This window comes from Coffea arabica, chromosome 2e (assembly GCF_036785885.1).
Source record: "Coffea arabica cultivar ET-39 chromosome 2e, Coffea Arabica ET-39 HiFi, whole genome shotgun sequence".
In the NCBI taxonomy this organism is placed as follows: Eukaryota; Viridiplantae; Streptophyta; class Magnoliopsida; order Gentianales; family Rubiaceae; genus Coffea; species Coffea arabica.
Window position 1 is genome coordinate 20,210,555 of NC_092313.1, and position 23,744 is coordinate 20,234,298.

The window sequence follows — 23,744 nt, forward strand, 5'->3', positions numbered from 1 at the left end:
TATGACAATTTTATTATATGATATTAAATTTAAAAAAATCATAAGTTACATATTGAGTCAAAAAATATAATATGCAATAAAACATAATTATAAGATACGATCAACTACTTTGCATCTAACCTAGTATAATAAAATACCTATTTATATCTGCTCATGCATTTTAGGGATGTTAAAATTTGTTATTTAGTTTGAATTTGATCTTGATATGAGAGCAATCCACCACATTATCTTGTCATATAAGTGAGATTTGAACAATTAGCATACTTGAAGAAATCATTGCTAGTGGAATTTCGGTTCTTGCAAGCCAAATTCTTGAATTTATATTGATTTCAAGGACATATATCATTACGAGGCCTTCACATTGAGCAAGCAATTAATTATAATTTATTGTATGATTTAGGACATATAGCAAAGCATCTACTTGTCGATAGGGGTTACAATCATGAAATATCAGTTTTGTATTAGTTGCAAAAATATACAACAACTAACATGCTAATTTAGAGGAATAATTACCTCAAAAAAGTACTAAAGCATCATAATCCACTCAATTCAAGAAAAACAATTAAAAGTAATGAGGTGCATACTTTAGATTATTAGCCATATAGTTTTAAATAGATAATTAAACATATTGGCAAATTAGATGAAGTGAAAAATTGTCTAAATGGAATAGTCAATAAAGTAGCAAACGATTTGAAATTATCCTAACTAATAGTTAAAACAACAAAAGAAGTAGATGCAATCTATAAATGAGAAAATTTATGATGATAAACTTATTTTAAACCATAAATAACAATTAACAAATGTGGTCTCTTACGTATCAAGCTTGTCTAACATGGACAATTGAATTAAAACACTAAAAAATTATTGCACATACAACTTGCAATATTACAGATTTTTTACAACCAAAAAGTAGATTGGTTAAAAAAAACATACCAATTGAAAAAGGTGTTGCAAAATGGAGAAGAGGAGTAGCTAATGTAGCAACATCCGAATTCAATATACTGTATGATTGTGTTGGAACAAAACTTATAAGTACATGAAATGAATTTGAATAGATGGGGGTTACTATGGTAACGGTCGAGAAACCAGACTTCTCTACTAATTGACATTAATTGTATCTTAACATCTATATATCATAACTTTGCAAATAATTGATGAGAAAGGCTTTAAGAAATTAAAAGATTTAGATGTTAATACAATTAAATGATTAGAAGGGCTTTTATGTAATTTCACTAAAACACAAGCTGAATTCAGTTGTACCTAATGTTTAATCGGATATCAAACACTGTAACATATCAAATTTACCCCTAGCTTTAAATGTTTAAAAGGACATCCAAGTAATTACAACAAAATTAAATTAATTATAATGACTCATATTCAATACTCTAATTGCACTCCAAACACTCTTACATTTCCAAAAGAACCCCACCCTTGCGGTTAAAATTCAAGCTCTAAACTCATTCTTATACAGTATAAGGATATATATTGAAGCTGAAATCCAACATAATCAAAGTTTTAATTAAATTTAAACATGACGACAGAATGTGGCTAGGTTGCGCAGGCGGAAATGTGTATCTAACTCTCCCCTACGAGAGCGTGAAACTGCCATCCCCCAAAGTAAAGCCCCTTCTTCTTCTTCTCTCTCCCACCTTGGTTGGACCAGTGACTGAGAGAGTAGCGTACAAACAACTCTCAGCCGAATCGCATAAATCAACCGTTCCCCCTTCCCCTTCGCTTTTCCTTTAAATATAATCTCTCTCTCTCTCCCCATCTTTTGACTCCTTTATTTATTTATTCATTCATTTTTGCCATTTCCAACTCTTAAAATTGTAGTAGTAAAACATCAGCGAACAGGGAAAATTAGAAAAATGCCCGCGCTCTCTCATTTCTGTTTTCCCTCGACCTCTCCGTATGCGTAACCCTAGCTTTTTCCCTTTCTCTCTCTCTGTATCTTCCTCTCTTTCTCTCTCCGTATAAATTATCCCTCCAGTTACTCTCTGCGCGAATTTCATCCCGCTATCATCCAAATTCAAGAAATATCCCGGTAAGATGAATTGGATGGAATTTGTGATGGTTTTAGTATTTGTAAATTCGTGTTAATTATATTAAGTTGGATGAATCTCAGATGTGGATTGCAAAAATGTCAGAAGCCATGTGCAATGGAGATTTTTCTTTGTAATTTTTAAATGAGCAAACTTTGCTACTTTTTTCGTCCAGGATTATTTTATTTGTATTACCGCGATTAGTTTATTCAATTATCTAACTGTCTAGTCGCGTGATTATTTGGGTTTTGCACGTTATCTGGTGATTTGGATGTATTATTCTGATACGGCCACTCTCAATACTATAAAAAGGTTGAAATTTTTTTCTTTTGGGGGAATGTACGAGGAATGCTTAGGTTCATTTCATATCGGTAAGATCCAGATACGATCGAAGTGCGTAGGTGGGTTTGCTTGCTTTTCTCAAATTTAGATTGCATGTTTGTTGGAGGATTAATTCTTTGTTTCGCCATTGTTTTTGTTGTACTGATCAATAGTCAATTATTCGAGGTGAATGAAGGTATAATTTGGCTACAATTGTTGTTTGATTGAATCGAATTACTCAAGACATGTTCGTTGTGTGCCATAATTTGGGGAGAAATGATGATTTGTTGGTGGGTAGCATATGCATAATAAAAAAAAAAAAGAAAAATTCTGAACTTTCTAATTGTCAATTATTCACTCATGAATGATGGCTGGCAGTGAGGTTAAGCAGTCTAGAGTAAACTGGATAAAGAATTGGAAGAGACCGATATTTTTGTACTACTTTTTTGTCCTCCCATTTACACCTTGAGTTGTTGTGCTGCTGAAAGAATTAATGACCAGTTGTTAAGGTCATCTTTGTTTTCTGGATCATCTGCATCTCTATTATTCAGAGTTTATATGTTTAAGGGATACATGCCTCCAATTGACCTGTTTGTCTGCTTATTGTTGCTGGTTAATTTTGTCCTCTACCATCTGTTAACTGAATGCCATAGAATCTCTAAACATTGAAAACTGGTTTGCTACATGTTTTACTAAGCATGATATATCTATATACAACCAGGTCATTTGCTTTATGGCTCTTTTCTAGTAAATTCCAATTGCATCAGATTAGCATGTTTGGAAAATAGGTAGCAAGTTTACAGCGAGAATACATGGTCTTGTTCTCTTAGATGCAATTCGGAATATCTTGTCTTTTATGTGGGCCCTGAACCACCAATCTTTATGTAGTTATTTGAAAATTTTCAGTTATTTGAATGTTGATATTTTTAAGCTGTATCACGTATTTCATCTATCATTGATGTGTGGAAGCAGTTCTTTTGAGTGTAATAGAGGGTGACTTGTGCTTGAAAGCGGTAGTTTGTCTGTAATTGCAAACGAGCAAGGCGCAGCTAGTGCTTGTTAGTTTGGACACTTATTTTCTGATCTGATGGTCCTCTATGTGCGTAGAGGCAGGATGCATGTCCCTTTATCATGATGGTGGGAGCAGTAGTGGTTATCAACTATTGTTTGTTGTTTTCACATGATCTTTTGAGTCATACAAAGGTTACAGGATTTGTTCAGATAAGTTGTGAAATGCCTGTTTGGAAAAAGGAGTGTTTCTTGTCTCTTGGACGAATTTATTATCAGTCTGTTATTTAGTTAAATAGTCTTTGGTGAAAAACTAGTAGTAATTTCTTTGCCTGAAATGGATCTTTATATTCACTATATGTGGACCTGTCCAGATGTGATATGTTCTTTTACATTGTACAACAACTTTTTTTGTGCTTGGCATGAAATGTCCAAATGTTCTGTGGTCTTCGAATATTATTCATGATGTCCCACTATTCACTGTCGATAATTGTGCCGAATGTGAATTTATAACTGTTCTATTCAACTGACAATTGTTGCATATGGTGATATGCTTTCTGATGCATGTGTTTATTGATGCTGTGTGAATCTTGTTTGTAGTAGGGGAAGATGGTTGGTGCAATAATTTAATAGTTCAGTGCTAGATTGATTTGAGATGTTACTTGTAGTTGAGCTTCAAATGTAGATTTTAGAGATGTGCTACATTGCTTTCTTGTTTGTCATTATCAACAGGGTATATTGTTTGATGATGTTTCCAATTTTACTTGCAGATTTATTAAGGAAATGGCAAAAGGTACCAGGGGGAGACGCAGGTTTGCTTCTCGCCAGTGCAGGCAAACCCCATACCCATTACCATGTGGTAATCAGTCTGAGAAGATGCAGCGGAAGAAATGCTCCAAAACACTTGTCAAGAAAGACTGGGAAGATGCCACTTGTTCTGTATGTATGGAGTATCCCCACAATGCTGTTCTCCTTCTGTGTTCTTCACATGAAAAAGGTTGCCGTCCCTATATGTGTGGAACTAGTTTTCGCTATTCCAACTGCCTTGACCAGTATAGGAAAGCCTACACAAAAGTGACATCAGCTGATCACAATCAACATCTTGATGGTACAATTGACAGCCCAGCCATGATTCCACCAGTGTCTGGTTGGCCCATTGATAAATGTGAAGTCACTGAACTTGCATGTCCCCTTTGCCGGGGCCAAGTGAAGGGCTGGACAGTGGTTGAGCCGGCACGAGAATATCTGAATGCTAAAAAACGAAGCTGTATGCAGGATAACTGCTCATTTATAGGAACTTACAAGGAGTTGCGGAAACATGTTAGGGCAGATCACCCTTCTGCTAAACCTCGTGAGGTGGATCCCCTTCTTGAACAAAAATGGAGAAGACTTGAGCGGGAGCGAGAAAGAGAGGATGTTATCAGCACAATAACATCATCAATGCCAGGGGCAGTCGTTTTTGGTGATTACGTGATTGAAGGAGGTCATTATGGTTTTATTTCGGATGAGGAAGACGGTTTTGATGATGATCACCTGGACCAAAGTGAAGGTTTTGAGTTTGGTGTTGATAGCAGTTTGGCAAGGATTGAAAGCAATTTGAGGAACGTCTTCCTTGTTTTGCAGAGAATTGATCCTGCAGGTAATATGGGATCAAATAGAGGTATCAGGCGGCAGGAGAGGAACTCTAACCATACATTGGAGGGAGGAACTGTGGTAGGTAGTCGCACCTCCCGTATTGGGAGCTTTGACTATTCAGATCAAGACAGTGAAAGTGACAATGATGACAATGCAGTTATTCCTCGTGCCAGTGATCGTTTGTCACTTGTGAATCGTCTCCGTAGTCAAGGCAGAGTCCTCTTAGGGCGTTCTGGGAGGAGACGGAGGCGTAGGGAGGCCAATCGGAGCCGCAGATGAAGTTTTATTGGTGGTTGGAAAATGTAGAGTTTAGGATGGGTGAATTTTAGGACCTAGTTAGTGATAGAAAAAAAATTTAGCTGTACTTCTGACATTGTCTTTATATTGCCAACACCGATTCATGTTACATGGTTTGATGGGGTGTATGATGGTGTGATTCCAGAACCTTGAGGGTTGAAGAAAGGTAATTCTTCTGTAATTTTTAGTTGTAAGTCTATGGGTACCTCTCTCTTTTCAAACGCTCAACCCTCGTTCCTGACATCTCAACTTCTACGTCTCTTTCCATATTTGTCTTGGCTTCTCCACTGAGCTTTTCTTCAGAACTGTTTTTGTTCCATCAGCGTTCGTCATTTCCTTTATTTTCTTCTCCGAGCAAGAATTTTATCCCCTAGTACTGGTTTGAATTTTCATTTATGACCCGGAATCCATAGCCACTCGACATCAGTCTAATTATTCGAATTCCTTTGTTTAATTATGCGTTTTAGACCCTTAGGCACCGCTTGGATTGAAGGAAAGGAAGGGAAAGAATATCAATGGAAAATTTTAAATTAAATTAATTTTATTTCTCTCCGTTTCCACCTATTTTTAAACAAAAATCATAACTCAACAAAATAATTAAATTTTTTCCTTTCTCAAAAATTAATCCAAACAATAAAAGTCAAATCCCTTCAATTTCTTTGCCTCCCACTCAAATCCTAACGGTGCCTTGGTCATTTTCCACGATCATCCTCATAGTCACTCACACGTTCAAAAGAAAATTGCTGGAATTTTCTGGAGTTAGCAAGCCAACTCAAAAGCAAAATGAGGTTTTGGAGTTCGCATGGACAATAATGTAAAATTGACTTGTAGATTATACTAAGCTTGTCAAAGAATGAAACTATTCCCTGGCAAACAAATTTCAGGGGGATAATACGACAACTCTTTTCTTTTCAGCTATACCTGTCGGAACACCATAGCAAACGGGAGAAGCTCCGATCAAGAAAGGTAGATTACAAGCTTTGCGAGCTTGCCCCATGAATGAACCAATCTTGGGTCTGCGGTTACAAGTACTACACACACTCACACAACTATCAGGTGATTTATTTCTTGTTCTTTCTTTTCCATTTCCTCTAGTCTCACCGATATTTATGGACTTAAATTTGTCCAAGAGCATATCACATCTAGTGCACCTCTCTGAAACAACCGATCTTTCTCTCAACCATGCGTCCAGCATAGCTTTACCAAATCTATCAATGTCCTTATCAGTCACTTCCCATAAATTTGCTACTGTAACAGGAGAACCAGCTAAGAGATAGCAGAGTGGGGTACCATGGGGAGCATAACATCCGCTCATAGACAAAGATCCACTACAGCAACCCATGAGTAGAGTAGCAGCACATCTATTGAGCTTCTTAATCTCGTGTTCATTAACATATTGGGATCCTGAAGTTCAACAGGTACATTCAAGTGTCATTTATCAACACAGGTAGTCTATAAAGATGCAAAGAATAAGGATAAACTAGCCACGGAAGTCATTATCCAGTCATAGCAATTGCAAAAAGTTCAAATAATCCATACCACTTCCATGGCCAATATAAATGAAGAGGTCATAGATTTTCAATGCCCCCACCAATTCTTCACTTTTAGGCACAGTTCCTGTCTTCCCCTGTAAAGCAAGTCAAGCAAGCATTTGATGTATATGCTACGACCTTGCATTTCAAGTTTCAAATAAAAAGTAGCAAACTAGTACAATGCAGTAAAAAACACTTGACTAATGACACACGTGAACAGATGATCGTTGTCTATTCCCAGAAAGCATAGATTTGAATGCAATTTGAACTACATATTCCTGTTTTCCAACTGTCTAGCTAATCAAGAAATAATTACCTCAAACTTCTGATCTCTGAACCAATTCTCAAATTCAACCTGTGTGCGGCTAAGATCACCACTGGGATTCAACACATAAAAGGAATCCAAGGGATCTATAACTGGGAAAGCTTCACCCTGCTCAGGCAGCTGATCCTGATACTGATGGCATCTAGCAAGTGTGGTACAGATACTGCCAACAGAAGGCATGCGATAGACTTCTTCATTTCTTAGTATTGGTAGACTCTCCCAAGGAAGCATCTGCATGGAGTTTTTGATCAATTACTAGATCTAGAAATTGCCTTTCCTTTCATCCTTTTATTCCAAAAAATATATGTAAATGAACATGGTATGATTCGTCACCGACTGCACAAGTCACTCAAGTACCTGATTGAGCTGTATCCAGCTAGGGTAGTTGAAGAACAAACAAGCTTATGTTATTTTGTTAATACTTGCAGTTAATGTCAATCAGATTATCCAAGCATATATCAATCTTACTGTGGTTCACTTTACAATTCAAAAAACTACCAAAAGATCTACCCAATTAGCCTTTTAAAACTGTTTTAATCATTATTTTACCCATATTTTGATTACACTAAACTTTCCTCTTGCTGGTTTTCCAAGGGACTTGTTCACCTGTGCCAGTTTGGGGTATGAAAGAGTTCTGCTAACAAGATATGAAACCCGAGATCATTTGAGTTAAAAGTATCATTGTCAGAATGGACGTCTTTGAGATTATGATAGGACCAAGAGAGGGTTCCAGTTTCAAAAACTAATCCTACCATATTCTCAGCTTCCACTTCCAGAGCAGTTGGTTCTGAGGGAAGTGTAGAAAGCTGAGGGAAAATATGTTTTCTCATGTCTGTTAGGTTGATAGGAAATGTAGATATTTTTTTTACTTTTTTACACTTTCCAGCATTTAGTGTACTCTCAAATTGCAGGATTTTGTAGGAGAGTTTTGTTACAGAAACTTCAACTATCTATTGCTACCAATTTCCCTTATAACTTTGTTGACGATACACAAAGTATTGTGCATTTTCCTTCATCTCATCTTATTGCAATTTGTTTTTTTGACATAACTTTCACCGTATTCAAACAAAGGGGTTGATATTGTTCATAGACTCTGTCAATCCCACACATAACTTTCCCCTAAGTACAGTGCTCCAGGAAACTTTTAATGATAAAAACGAGTTAAAAAACACTGAAGTAAACAGTAAGTGAGAGATACCCAAATCGCACCTGCACCGCAGAGTCCAAAACAAGAGTGACAGGCTTCCGGCCAAGGCTTTCAGTCTCTGCAAGTGCAAGTCCTGTTTCAAGGATTGTCTCAAACACTTCCAGGGAAAGTCTTCTGACTTCAGTAGACGCATTGGATAATGCCTCACAACATCCACCAATGTAACATCCTTTGTTAATAATAAGCTGTAACCCACATTCTCTTATTTCAGAAGAATACAAAGCACCACCAAGAATAACTTCAGCAAGATCCTTATCAACATTCACTTTACATTTGTGCAAAAGACTATCCATTAGATTCTTTCCCAGAGACTTGACATGTTTGCTGTCCAAACAATCCCCTAACAGTAAGTATTTCCAAGGACCTAGCCATGAATCTTCCAAGTACCTGAGTCAAAAAGATGCTGTATTGTAACATTGCTTGCCATAAACATCAGGATTTCAAAAGGATCTTATCAAATTCAGGAAAACAATTGCTTAAGCCAATAATTACGGTATAACATAGAATAGGGAAGCCTAATAAGGGAAAGATTCCCACGCAACCAAGGGCATGGAATATGGCTTTCATCGAAGCTAATGGTGTAATATACATATACATATATACAAACACATGCAAATATGTGTATATGCATGTGTTTGCATACATACATATGCATGTGTGTATGTATACAAGTAACCGTCCTCTTCATTCTAATCTAGACAACAGATATCACTGTCATTTACAACTTAGATATAACATTGCATGAGGTCCCCATCACATAAACACTCCAGATTTTTCTCTTGCTAAAACTCATTGAGATTTACTTTAAACCAAATTAGACATTACCTAAGAAAAATAGACATTGCAGTCAGATTATATTTGAGATCCATCTTAATCAGTTGTATGATTGATCACAAACAAATGAAAAAGTCTCAAATGACAATGCACACATTCATTTCTCCTTAGTGCAGGCAGAATTATATTTCCAGGGGGAGAAAGACTTACTCCAAAAATTTACCAAAGCAATCATCAAGCCTTTTCCTCTGTGACCACCATAGTACCCTGTTGCTTGTAGAGTCTTCTTTTGGAGATGCTGAAGACAAGTAATTCTCCCTTAGTATAGATCTGAAAGCTGGGGCAATTTCATCCACCACGGTATAGACCCATGGACAGCGCCACTGGCTGACAAAATCTTCGCCTTGTAGGGAAATATCAAATGATGCTTCTGCAAACAAAGTATCAGACAAGTGAAAAGGGGTAGCCTGATATTAATGTCTTATAAGAGATCCTGTATATAGTATTCTCCCAGGTTACACAAGGAGACACCAATTTTGGTGACTCAAAGTTGAATTAAACATGCAGATTATAAACTGATGATTTCCAATTTTACATAATAAGCTAAAAAGCATTTAAGACAACTGTGTACGTTAATTTGAAAATAGTGAACAGATTTCAATGCCATCCATGCTAGTTTTCCAATTATCCAACATAGGGTAAACTTTACCAAGGCATTCTCAATGTTGAAGTTCTTTTTGTCAAAATTACTCCTTTATTCAGGATATCAGAACATTCTTACCGATATTCAACTCTTTTAGTCCTCATTTGGCTCAAACATTTTCAAAGCCAACTTAAAAAACGCAAGCATGGTTACCTTCTAACAGTGATTCTATAGGCAGAACTAGGAATATGGGATGGCTTTTAGAATTCAAGCGGGACAAGAGGATCCATGCTCGAGCAGAGGTACAACACAATAGCTCTCTCAACAGAATGGCATCAGCACCTCCTATAACACTAATACAGATTATGGTAGTGCAAGGGAGTTCCTGGAAGAATCTCATCACATATTTGCCCAAACCTTCTAGTGAATCAGGTGCAAGCCTGCATCAGGAAGAAAGATCTTAGAAACATGGAAATGACTGAACTTTGTAAAATAGTGAAAAATTCTCCCAACAAGGCAAATCAAAACCTGAGGAAGCTAATGGCACTGAGGGAAACAAAATTTGAGCTAGAAAAAGAACAATCCTGTAACAGAAACACGAGGAATGAATATCAGGAAACACTGTTAGCATTCAAAACAATATGCAACTCAGTAGAAGTAAATAAGAAGAGCTATTATGAGCAGAAAATATGCACATTAGACCAGAAATCATGTTTTTAACAGCCGAAAGTCTGCTGTAGCAACAAGAAAATCATGAAACAGAGAGGCCAGAGTTCAAGAATTAACAGTTTCAGACCAACCAAAGGCAGTCTGTCATAACTGCCTCAAAACTTACTAAGGAAACAAAAGGTCAGCACCATTTTTCCTGTCCACAAAGATGGTTGTTGATCTAATGAAGGGCAAGCAAAGCCCAGTATGGTGCCTACCAAACGGTGGTATAGTAAAAGCAGAAAATTCAAAGAAATCAACAAAACATCAAAGAGATACCAACACACTACTGCAGAAGAACAAAGCATATATCAGAACGCATACCTCAAGACCCATCATGCCTTCAACTTTTGGCTTCCTCATCATGCTAGAAAGTAGCTGCTGGTTAAAATGACTACCAATCGAAGCTTGGTGGAAAAATGTAGCCCAGTGACTTTGAGAAACTGCTTCATCAGGTGACATAGAAAAAGCCTCAACTGAGGTCGAAAGCATGTAGAGCACAGTAAGCAACCTGGAAACCTGTTGCATTGCATTTTGGGTTGGATGTCAATTACCAAATGCTATCTAACTAAATGGAAGGTAAGACACCACAGTTAACCTATGTTAGACCAATCCAAATTCAAATCTGATTGTCAGAAACTGTCATTGGCAGATTAATGCATGATCGTGGTGTCCCATACTGGTACACGATGGGAACCATTATCACTAAATTCTAATAACTAACCAACCAGTGATTTCATTAATAATAAGCCAAGAGGCAATATATGGCATGGTCATCGTATCAAGCCTGAATCTGCTGTATCTAAGTTGGTTCAAAGCATGAAAAAATATAAAGCTCTGAAAAGACCTAACCTTCTGAGAAAGTAAGGGAACTTGACAGCAGAGCATAAATGCCAGCTTCAACCAAGAAAAGATTCTGGGAATCCCAATACATGACAATTGGCAACCATTCTCCCTGGTTGACATAAGAGAAAAAGTGAGACAGAGTAGCACACAAATATTAGATGGGCTCAAGAAGCACCAGTGTGAAGGCAATCCTCATCTATCAGGCAAATCGAAAATAATCACAAAGAAACAAGTAGGAACAAATTATACAGAAAAGAATAACATCATTTCAACTGGAATTGTTATCTCTATAAGGTATCCCATATGTGCCTAAACCAGAACTTATTTCCACAAAAAAAAAAAGAGCTCATTTAAACAGCTACAACCTTCTTAGTCATATAACCAGTTAACTCCTAAAGTTGTTCTCACTCTTGTGAATTTTAAATCAAAAGGAACTCCATTAATTTTGACAAAAATATCAGTGACTACTGGCTATTAAGTTGACCTTCATGACATAGCATGTAAGAGATGTATGCACATAGTATAATGTGTTGGATAGACAGATTATTGAGTTATACTCTGCAACATATACCTGGCAAACCCAAAAGAGTAGTGTTTCACAGCAATCCGGCAGATATTGTAAAGTAGCATTGCATGCTCAACAGCAAATACATCTCCTTGGATATCCTTATTGATTGAATCAATTAAGGACATAGAGGAAAATGAACAGTACTTTGGACAGGATGGATTCCCCAGCAGTGATACACTCATCAAAACAATCTTATGTGCATTATGGTCATCAGCATAAGTGCCCAAACATTGCCCTGTAGCCAACAGAGAACATGCATGGTGTAAAAGTTTCCAGACTAGTGAACAAGAAAAGAAATAAGCAATGAAAGTGACAAACAAAAATGTTAATTTAGAACTGAAATTTATGTTTTTAGATGCTTTGTACACAGCGAGTATCAGCCTAGCATGACTATCTCCATGTTTGTCCAAGCATATGCAAATACTACATTACCAAATATTCTAGCAGCCATGCAGCAACACATGCATTAAGTCCTAGTCCGTGCAGCAACACATGCATTAAGTCCTAGTTAGTTTAAGTCAAACGATAAATTTCAACTCATGCTACACTCACAACTAATATCACTATGCCCATCTTTGTCCAAGTATACTCAAAAAGAACCTGACCAACATTCTACCAGAAGTGCTGGAACACAAGCATTGCTTCAGGTTCAAACTGTAATAGATGCTCAACTTAAAATTAACCAGACAAATATGCAATCCATTTTCTCTGAAAATGATTTAGTGGTAATCCGATCTGTCTATCCTTTTTTTGACAGGCATACGTGCTAGAAGCAGTAGACAGAGCAATAGTGGCATTTCAGCATTTCAATATGATATCATGTGCAGGTATCACAATTAAAATACTTATAGATATTTAGCTAGAACCAGAGAAAGAACATGTTGATCATGGTTCCCTCAAACTATGAAAACTCTGACAAACTTTAGCAACAAATATGGTCTAATATTATCTCTTCTGCCACTAGATTGGTTGCCCCAGAAATGACACCCTAGAGTCCCTAATGTTGGAAACCCAATTCACACACCCAGTGAAGAAAGATTGTTAAAGACAAGCTCTAAAACCAAAGCTCAAGTAATTTCAGCAACAGCAATTTAGACATATAAAGAAATATAAACCAGTTAGATGCAACTGCTTTATCTGGCTTTCAACATTATTGAAGATGCTCAAGACCAAATACACAATATTACAGTACACAATATGCAACTCCCAAGACAAGTATTGCACCATAAACATAGCAAGGATTTTTCTTGGGGTTTTACTGTACCTATGCTGATGAGCAAAGTTAAGGAGCTCCGTCTGTGGACGAGGTCCCAGTTCATATGCACAAAATCTGTCAAAGACTTAGACTTGAGGGCTTCAAGAGCAAGACAATGCCAACATTTGATTTTGTTGCAAAACCTTGTGATTTCACATGCAAAGTCATCAAGAGACAATTTAGCTTCTGATAAGAGTCCTCTTTGATTAGGTGCAACATTAGAAGCAAACAAGTGATCATTGTTTGACTTTATGGGAGGCCCACATTGATCACTGCTTGATAGACTTCCACCACTTTTTTGCAAAGACCGACATCTAGATCGAGTCATCCTCAAATGATGGCCTGCAACCAAGCACTGTCCATGCAGTGAGGAAGCTTTGTCATCTTTTTTAGTCTTCCTAGGTCTTTTCATTTGAGTTTTTGTGTCGGGCAATTCATTTTTGGAAGGGAGCTCTATTGTATCCAAAGGATCTATCGAACAGCTGAAAAATGAGCTTCTAGTTCTATACTCATCCTGCTCACCAGTTGCATCTGGAAAACTACCGGTAGAATAATCCCACTCAAAATTATTCAACTTATGCAAGGCTGATCTGTGCTTTTCTACAGCATAAGATAACATCTCAAAAGAAGGATTAGTCACGTTACTGCACAAATGGCTTTTGTACAAATCCCCCAGTTGTTGATAAATGGTACACTCCAGAAGCATCCTGCACTTTGAGCAAGAAATCATGTTGCAGTTGTCAGCCATGAGCTGTGAAGCAGCTTTTAGTTCCCTTTCTGCCAATTCCCAGAGCATCCTTTTGTGGTAGAGCTTCCCTGACAAAATTGCAACCAGTAACTAAATACACTGTCCAATCTCCTTTGTAGCCAGGAAAAGTCCAGAGATTTCCCAGGCACAAGCCTTGCATGACAAATGAAATAAGCAGTTAAAGAATTCAGTACCTAGCATTGAAGTAAAAGAAATCACAAAAAGGGGCAGACACTGACGAATGGCAATTTCTTTTCCCCACAGTAGAAGAGCTTCAGCTTCCAATGCCTCTCCAAGTATCTCATGAATATTTGCTACCTGTTACAACAAAGTAGTCATTGAAAAAAGTACCCTCAGTGGAACAATCGCAACTCTCGCTGTAAAAAGAGTGTGTGCAATTTGTTGGATTCAAGTTCCTAATAGATGACGGGAAAAAAAAAACCTGCAGTGTGCTTTCAAGATAACACTGAAGTATATTCCAAGAAGTCAAAACAAAGCTCTCAAAATCACATGGAGCACCATAATTCCAAGCTTCAGTAGCCACTAAATTGTGCATTTGGAAGTTTTCAAGGCTATAGCAATGCCTTTGGGTGCCATCTCCATTTTCATGATTAATCTCAGCCTGATTCTTTACAGAATATAAGAATTTCTCTCGCAAGAGTTTAGTACGACATTGGTAGGCTTCCCTTGCATATGAAAGAGCCTGAAAATCCAAAAAACTTATCAAAATGGTCGGATATGAACCAAAATTAGCATGCCAGTTTCAAGAATATAATTATTTCAGGAACATTATAGATTAACCAGAAATCACCAGAAAACAACTAGTTGATCAGAAGGTTAAGATTTCTGCTGGCCCACATTGCAAGTTACAAGTATTTTAGGCTAAATTGTGTGAAATCTCTTATCAACTTACTGCCCTGGATAATCAGCAATTATCAAATTGAAGAAATTAAGACATCCACTTTATGATTATACATCACTTATTTTAGCTAATTGTTAAATACATCATAGATCACAGTGACTAAGGCTGAAAAATTGAACGAACCATCAACACAATGCTAAGAAATTACACCAACCATCAAGACATAAGGCTTTGAAATTGCCCTGTATCTCTTCAACAAGCACGAAGGGCTCCTTTGTCAAGACATTTGACCTTTAGTATTCAGGGGTATGGGCATTATTCTTTTGTTCTGAAGCATAGACACAATAAATTCCAACTTAAATATGGGATAAGTGTAAGCCTTATTCTTTCTGGAGAAGCAAGTAAAGATTTCCTTTTAGTTTCTTCCCTATAACCTGTTCATGCTAATTGTATAATCCCCTATAATAACATCATTGCAATACACAAAAACCAAAAGCTATTCCATATATAGGAAAACAATTGAGATCTCATAAAAGGCAGAAGTCATTCCATCATTTTCCCAGGTTCATTAATCTTGTTTTCAAGACCCAAACAGAAAGTAATGAATCTGCATTTCGCTGTCTCTCTCTAAGCCAGCAAGATGCACTGATAATTACCAACTAGTTCCTTCTTCCAGCAAAATGCAAATTAAAACTGAATAAACATCATTATGGTAGCGACTGTTTAGGATACCTCAACTACTTGTCCTTGCATAATTAATCTTTCACTCAAGTCATAGTAGAGATGTGCAGAAAGAAAACATCCAGTGCTGGATTCAGGCACCTAAGACAAGAAAAACTTTCAGGTTTAAAAGGTCTGAGGACACTATTAGAGCTGCATAAAGGAAAGGAAATGCAAATTCTTTCTCAAGAGGGACTCACAGGGGAAGTAAGATCAGAAGCAGCAAGTTTGACTTCTTCTATAGAAACCTGGCAAGAGAAAAGGCAAAAAGGTCAACAAGTTCCTCAAGCAAGAACACACAAACAAACAAAAAATAATAATGTGCAGCAATACTTTGCCAACATGTTAAAGGCCTTACATGGAAAGTAGGATCAGAAGCAACTGACTTGATTTCATCATCTGTGATCTCTAGACTTTCATGTTCAAATGAGTTTTGCGCAGAGACAGGTAATGTTGAAAAGAACCTTTGTTTGAATCCAACTAGCAGCGCATGTGAAGGCTGCATACATTTTATCCAATACCCAATAAACTCAGAAACTTTACCATAATGCTGTGACAACTTTGAGACTAAGGTTTCGCTTATAGGTGAAGCACAGATGGCATGTCCAACCCTTCTACTTCTCCATAGCATAATTAGAACCTCCTCCAAAGGAAGTTTCTTCCATTTGAACAATTGAATAATTATCTCATATATGTCTGCATGAATTTCCATATAGCCCTGGAACAAATACAGGACCACTAATTAGACCATATTTGTCTAAAGATGTTGACAGACATGATGTTTACTGTACAGATTCAGAGTTGGTAAGGTACAAAGTTTACCTTTATAGCTAAAAAATCAAGAACATGATACAACAACTTTAACATGCTCTCAAAAGACAGAAGGGGGTGAACCTTCTGGTGAAACAACTGTAGTACATCTTCGAGAGTATTGCAATGATTAGAAGCAATGCTTTGATGTCGGTGCAACCACAGATTAACAGCAGCATGAATATCTTCAAAGTAGCTGCTCATGACAAAAGCAGGTGGAAATTAAATAAAGAAACAATTTTTTGGAAAAATGATCCATATAGATAAAAACCCCTTAACATATACTACTCAATGCTGGAGACTAGCCTTTTAAGCAATAACACCTTTGAGTTTGCTTCAATTTTCTCCTGTGCAGACAATGCACGTAAACAATAAGCACAGGCCATCAGATGGAGAGCTTGACCATCATACTTTGAATTTCTATCACAGAAGTCCCTCTGGATGATTAACAATTTCGGACCACCACAACCACAAGAAAGAAACCACAGGATTCCAAATCAAAATTCAAGAACCTAAAGGGGGCTAAAAAGAAGAGGAAGAGCATCATTGAAGATAAAGCTTACTAATAACAAAATTGCATCACATAAACACTGTATGCACTCATCCAGACTTTCAATTCCAAGTTCTCGGTATTCCTCTCCTTTTGTAATTAGAATTCTTGACCTCTGGACATAGGTATCACTAGAGATGTATATTTTCTCCAAAAGGATGCCTATGATCTTCATTCGCATTTTCAGACAAAATCTTGGATCCACAGCACTCTTTGCTTTATAGGCAACTAGTTCCTGATAAAGGTTTACCAGAAATGATCAACATTGTTTCAACAAATACAAGTAAAAAGGTGTATAGAATGCAAAAATAGAAGAGAGTGAGACTGTGTGTGTGGGGGAGAGAGATAGAGAGAATTATCAAACTCAGCCATTAAAGGAAAAAAGAAGCCAAACCTGCTCCAATAGTACACCGAGAGCCCTTTCAGACACATTTACTGATGATGAAAGCAAACAATACAAAGTTGGTGCGCTATGCTCACTTAAATTCTTACAGAGTTTATTTTGTATCTGAAAAAATGAGAAAAGTAAGATTCTGAATATGCTCAGAATTTGTAAAAGACAAATAAGGAGGCATTTATAAGTTACCTTTACCCAACGTCTGACTAAAGCTAAAGGGGATGGAAGTGATTTGAACATATATTCTGCAATACACCATTTTTCAAGGCTATCTTTGAGCTGTCTGTTAATCTTACATTGATTGTTTTCAAAAAGTAGGTCCAATAGAAAGGCTGTTTTTTCAGATGCGTCATTGACCAAATTCATGGCCCCATCCACAAAAGCTCTAAAACAATGTCCTGACTGATCTCCCCGAAACTCACTGGATTTGCAATGATATACTACATGATTCCAGGATGCCTTGCAGCTTAGTGTTAGAGCTTTTGAAGCCTGAGAAAGGGGGAAAAACTACTTGATGGAAGCCAAAGCATCTAGAAGTTCATGAACACAGGATTCCATATTGTTGGTACATAACCAGATTACATTCACCAAAAAGTTAGTCAAATTCAAGGTTTAGAGACTCATAACTTATAGTATCATGCACATGAAGAAAAGAAATGGCAATCACCACAGCAAAAAATAGTTAGGATTTCATTGAATACATTTAAGACAAGCATGAATAACAAAATCCTGTTTCAGACTTTAACAGAACTAAAGATTAATCATCTAACATCTGAAATAACTTTCGAGATTCATTAGTATAAGAACCAACAAATCACCTGTCACAAAGAAAAGCACATTTTGCGTTATGAAATCCTACAATCTGAATAACTGAACACACCAACAAGAAGTTTTCTATTCATGGATACCTAGAATCAATTAGAGCTACCTATTCACAGTAATACCCACAATTAAATGTTTGAATTACTATGTAGCATTCTCAAATTTTCCTGCATGAGACAATAATTCATCATCTAGATCAATCAGAGAGAAAGAGGTTGCAAAATCTCAATTTCCAGACCACATAACTGGGAATTGTATTCACATCAAACAAGATTCATTGACTTCATGAAGCAGCACTTTCACATGAAAAGTATGAAACTATTAACTCCAAATAAAAATTCTTTTTATCAACAAACAACATAATTGCAGAAGCACTGAAGAACCGGTTAAACCACTAGAAAAGCTGATAACTGGATGCCATTAATCACAAATTACCAATAAACTTTTCAATTCACAGAATCTGGATAAAAATTCCAGAAAACTATTACAGAACATTAGTAAGAAGAAAAGCAAAATCAAACCCAAAAATAGGGATATTAAATATGCCAGCTTTCATTCATACAAACAGCACATTACTTAGCATGGTAGTAGTATTGTGTTTCATGTTACTGAAAACAGTATCTTTGTGTGCATCTACCTCCTTCATTTGCTTATTCCTATATAAAACAACAGCAACATTGTAGAGTGAGGCAAAGAGATACTTGAATCCATCAGCCTCAATCCAATCACTTGAAGCAACATACTTCACAAGGTTCTCACTTTCCTGAACACAAATGACAAGCATAGTTCTTAATATGATTATTCTGATATACCAATAAAAATATCAAGACAACATTGATTAACAATGAAAATCGCAAAGAGCAACAATAACCAACATCTAATTCATTACAATTACCCTACTTGGGCAACATAGTTTGCAATGCGCACCTTAATGTGATATCCTGTTTTGAGAGAGAGAGCAAAAGTAGCAACAGATACATGAGTTATCACTTTGGTATTATCATCAGATGAACAGTTCACAGATACATTACTGTTTGCACCTGTGCTGCATACAAGAAACAAGATGCATCCAAAGCTTAAAAGAACAGCAGAAAGTGCATGTTTATAATTTATACTGTTTCTAAAAATAGTATAATTTATAATCTTTACTGCAACAATTAAGACTTTGACACATGGCGCTTACCCACAAAACTGGCGACAAATGTAGCAGAACTGATTGAACACATCCTGGATGATTTTTAGATTGGTAATAAAGATTGCATGATTTCTTACAGCAAATATCTCTTTCCTCTCTTTAACAATGAAACTAGCAAGTGGTTGGCACAAGAATTTGAGACCATTACAATAACATAGCACGTGTGAAATTTGTTTCTTTGACAAGCCATTCCTACTGCCTCCAATATTGAAAAATTCTTTCATCAAATCAAGATAGATGGGCAATTGTTGGAGCATCTCTTCATCATCAAGGAAAAATCCTGTGGATCTTCGGGTTGTAGATTCATCAATTCTTGATTGACAGTCAAATGAAAAGATTAACAATCCAGCAGAATAAAGCGCCATTGTAGAGCCAATTAGTGGTATAGCCTTCAGAAAAAGTCAAATGTATTTTACTAATAAGAGCACTATTCCCAGCAGAGAAAAGGACTATAACATAGAAATGAACTATGACAAACCTGAGAACCAGCTAACCTATTTAACTGTTCTGCAACAGCAGAACAAACTGCTGGAGATGCATTCTGACATCTTTGAGCACAATAATGGACAATCTCCAAAAACTCCATTATTGTGTAATCCACGTTGAGCTGTTGATTAAAATTAAATTATAGCTAATGAAAACTCACTTCAATAAAGTATAACTCATTGCTGAATTCAACATTCTCAAGACAATGAATAATTGGACAGTCATCTGATCTATATAATTACAATAAGTGTCAAACTGCATTAATTGCTGTTTATTGTGATGAATATTGCACCAAAGATTTCTTTGTCCAAGATAGCTACTGGAGATCGCTTAATAACCTCTATAGTACAGAACAAAATACAATTATGAAAAACAGGCATTCTGTGTAGTAAGTTGCTTGTAGTACAGTAATATAACCATCATTAATGAATTGAAAGATCTACTCTAGAACCTAAAAAATTCAAGCCAAGGTGAGCTTTCTGAAAACTACTGCAATAAGCATACATCCAATCTCTAGCCAGGAACTGAAAAAATATCTCTAAATGAACTACTAAACAACAATCACTGATTTTTTATTGCATAGGGAAGAACAAAGAGTTACAATAAAAGCAAGCAACTAAACAGGTGAGGATGGAAGCTGGAAAGATGGCAAAAAAGAAGTTCAAATTAAGGGGGCAAGAAGAGAAGTTCAACTTAAAAAAAAGATAAATCAAGTTGCAAGGTCTATCGAAACAAATCAATTTGCTTAAATGTAACCAGCCTCTGGAGAAAAAAATGGGAAATCAAGTCACTCAGCCTTCATACCTCCAGTTTAATGTTAGACACATTGGCCATTAAGTTGGTACAACATTATTAGGAATTGGTTTAGCAACACTCTTGAACCTAATACTTCACTTAAGTTATTCCACCCATATTCAGTGGATTTTGCAAATTAGAAGCATCCAATTGCTTCAAAGAGTAAATAATTTCCAAATTTAACTCTAAATTAACAAAAATCAGCAACTAATCTCAAATTTAAACAACAGCAAAACAAATGGTATTGAAAAATTAAGGAAGAAAACTTGTTCATTAATTAGTCTTTCATTACCTTGCAATCAGAAGCTAAGGTGCTCAACACAAAATTTAGTATGCCAATGATATAAGACAATTGGCAACTCTTTTTTGAGAAAAGGCAACAGCATATTCTCAAAGCCAACTGTCAAGGGACCCAAAAAAAAAAACAATTAGACATATATCCATCACATAAATCAAAAGCTCAAACATATAATAATCTGTATTTCACCTTGTAAACTTGATCTTGAGATCTTTTGAACACAGAAAAGGTCACATCACAAAATTCGAGCACCAACTCTAGATCAAAAAACTCCAGTTCCTCAACCAACTTCACAGCAATTTTAGATATATGCCCAAGAAGTACCTTATGCCATTTCTCATATGCATTGCCATCTAAAACACTGAACCATCAAAATTAAAACAAATCCTGTCAATAAACGACCCCATCACTCTAAAGCTACGACTATAATAAAGACAATTACGTCCATAGGCCCTCAAACCAACAGGCAAATGCAATCCCGAAAATAGCAATGCATTTTGAACAATAAGATTGTTTCATTTGAGCACACAACACACTTGCATGTGCACAAATTGCGGTGTAGATTAGTATTCATATGGGAAGGAAGAGACCAACAAATAGACGACGAGAGAATCTTACTCAAACCAAGGTGTGGCTTCATGAATCAAAGCTATAACTCGCTTATAATCATTCCCATCTTTACTTTGATTCACCAAAGCACATTTCGTCAATCTGACGACGGTCTCCACAACCAGACCAGCAAATAATTGATCCGCGTCCTCTTCGTCCAACCTTGGCAGCAAGAGTTTCTTGAACTTTGCCCCCGATTTCCCAGAATTGATCCCTCTAAGACCATCTAACACTGAGAAACATTCTGTTTCCGCCTCTTTATACAATTCCCACGCCTCCAAACAGTGAACTAGTCGAAGCTGTTGAAGGTAAATAGCGTAAGTCTTACACTCTAACTGCGAAGAGACCAAATGTAGGCAGTTGAGGCAGAGGCGGTAAACATCGAACAGTTTAAAGGCTGAATCGCGGGAAATCTTGTTGGGGCTTGTGGCTTGGGCTTCGGAGGAAAGTCGTTTGGGGAGAAAAGAGATGGAATTGTTAAGAAATGGGAGGAATTGCTTCGCAAGAGATCGAATGGTGGTGGTTTCTAGGGTTTTGGGGGGCCTTGACGAGGGTTTTTTGGGTGCTAGGTGGGGTTTGAATGGGTGGAGGTAGCTGGAGAAGAGGGTATAAATGTCGGCAAGATCTGCGGAGGACTGAAGTTTGGAGAGTAGGGAGGACTCCACGGCGGAGTTCATTGATTGCTCTGCCGTCACGGTGGTCGTGGAAGTGGTGGTGAAGAAGGGTTGGGAAATCTGAAGATGAGTGATGGTGGACTTGAAAAACAACTGGAAAAAAGTGGATGAGCGGGAAAGTTAGGCGCCTTGGATTATATTCAAAACCAGCTTTGACTTTTGAGGTGTATGGCTAAGGGACCTGATCCCTGGCTGCCGCGCTGTAACGTTCAGTAGCAGTGGGGTTTGCTTGAATCGTGATGATTTCAGATAAAATAATTTAATTTATAAATTTTAATTATATTTTTTATTTTTTTAATTATTTTTTATTTCATATATATCACATTATAAAAAGTGATACAGTAATTATCTCAAATAAATCATCCAAATAAACTCATATCCAAACAAATTCAATATTATTTTCGCCCCTGTAAATAGCACATTCCCGTATCACGTATGTTCACGAGTTGAAAGCATGATACTAATCCTGTTAAAGGCCTTCAAATGAGAGTTTTGTCATTTATGGCCATGATACATTAGTGTGTTTGGATGAGAAATTATTTTTTCTAATGTAATGTTTTTGAGATTAATTGAAAATTGTATATGTAATATAAGTAAAATAATATTTAGGATTATTTTTTGCTATTCAAACACATTTTAATTGTGAATATTCGTGAAAACGTTACGTTCAAATTGCATTTTCAGTTGATAGTTCATGAACCTAGTGTGATAGGCTTTATCCTATTTCCAATGCCTTATTTTGAGCACTAGACATTAATAGTTATCTTCTTTTACTTTTCTTAAAAGAGAATAAAAGTCCCCAAAACTCAGATTTAATTAACATAATTTGTAGAGACATTAATTATTGTGAGATTTTTTATTCAATTATCTGATCATTCATTTCTCCTTATAAGGCCTAAAAAGCTCCATTTTTCCCCTTCTTTTGCTATTGATATTTCAAAATTCAACAAAAGTCCATGTATGTTTTTTGTAGCTAGTCTAATGCCAAAATGATTTGATGATCGTACGTACAATATCTTATACTATATAATATTGAGTTTTGGTAAAAGAGGGAGTTGAATTTTAACTGCATGGGCGGGGGCATTTTGGAAATTTTAAAAATATGTTGCTTTTTTCAACCTTTTGATACAACTGATTGCAGCACGTGTTTGGGTGTTTTTACATTAAAACCCCCATGTTTGTACATTTAAAGTTTGTATTTATAGACACATCTGGGTATTTGTGGAACGTGGGCTTATTTGGCGATCATTTATGCATTTTGTCCAATTCATATAAGCATGTGTTTTTGTGCAATTACTGAAATAGGGTTATTATGTAATTAAAATAGAGTCACTTTGTTGATAACTTTGATAATTGCAGTATAACTCCATTTCAATTGTCCGAAACACTTATAATTATATCAACATCTGCTTCCCCATGTTTGTAACTCAACAACTTATCTACCAGCAATAAGACACTGTTTACATCCCAATTAAACGCCCAATAAAAGTGGGTATGCTTCTAAATTATCGTCTTAGTATCAATTATGGTTCTTTCAATTCTTCTGTTTTCCCTCTTTTGGCTTCCAAGATTGCATTATTTTTTTAACATTTACACTCAGCATTTCATAATGGTTTT

The 23,744-nt window shown here is 36.4% G+C and overlaps 2 protein-coding genes across 2 annotated transcripts; one reads left to right on the forward strand and one right to left on the reverse strand.

Moving 5' to 3' along the window:
- Nucleotides 1-1,816: 1,816 nt before the first annotated feature.
- LOC113731826 (uncharacterized) lies at nt 1,817-5,531 on the forward strand. Its single transcript, XM_027257284.2, has 2 exons — nt 1,817-2,044; nt 4,142-5,531. The coding sequence occupies exon 2, from the start codon at nt 4,155-4,157 to the stop codon at nt 5,283-5,285; it is 1,131 nt and encodes a 376-aa protein (XP_027113085.1). The 5' UTR covers nt 1,817-2,044; nt 4,142-4,154; the 3' UTR covers nt 5,286-5,531.
- Nucleotides 5,532-6,106: 575 nt separating this feature from the next.
- Nucleotides 6,107-22,327, reverse strand: LOC113731827 (separase). The gene is made up of 28 exons (XM_027257285.2): nt 21,463-22,327; nt 21,034-21,205; nt 20,839-20,946; nt 19,744-19,872; nt 19,254-19,654; nt 18,998-19,115; nt 18,708-18,833; nt 17,438-17,737; nt 17,246-17,359; nt 16,865-17,086; nt 16,608-16,738; nt 16,314-16,497; nt 15,850-16,209; nt 15,692-15,739; nt 15,504-15,593; nt 14,352-14,612; nt 14,104-14,227; nt 13,171-13,977; nt 11,910-12,141; nt 11,345-11,447; nt 10,817-11,011; nt 10,313-10,368; nt 9,998-10,224; nt 9,352-9,571; nt 8,370-8,754; nt 7,152-7,391; nt 6,843-6,930; nt 6,107-6,707 (listed from the first exon to the last, which is right to left on the reverse strand). Exons 1-28 carry the CDS (start codon nt 22,128-22,130, stop codon nt 6,184-6,186), a joined length of 6,633 nt encoding a protein of 2,210 aa, XP_027113086.1. The 5' UTR covers nt 22,131-22,327; the 3' UTR covers nt 6,107-6,183.
- Nucleotides 22,328-23,744: the final 1,417 nt, after the last annotated feature.

Bases quoted from the DNA above. Each gene is read 5' to 3' on its own strand.
- LOC113731826 (XM_027257284.2), top strand. From the start codon at position 4,155: ATGGCAAAAGGTACCAGGGGGAGACGCAGGTTTGCTTCTCGCCAGTGC.
- LOC113731827 (XM_027257285.2), bottom strand. From the start codon at position 22,130: ATGAACTCCGCCGTGGAGTCCTCCCTACTCTCCAAACTTCAGTCCTCC. The intron at 16,210-16,313 runs GTAAACTTTGTA...TATTTGTTCCAG, and splicing joins TTGATTTTTTAGCTATAAAG to GGCTATATGGAAATTCATGC. The intron at 15,594-15,691 runs GTGAGTCCCTCT...TTCTTGTCTTAG, and splicing joins CTTCTGATCTTACTTCCCCT to GTGCCTGAATCCAGCACTGG.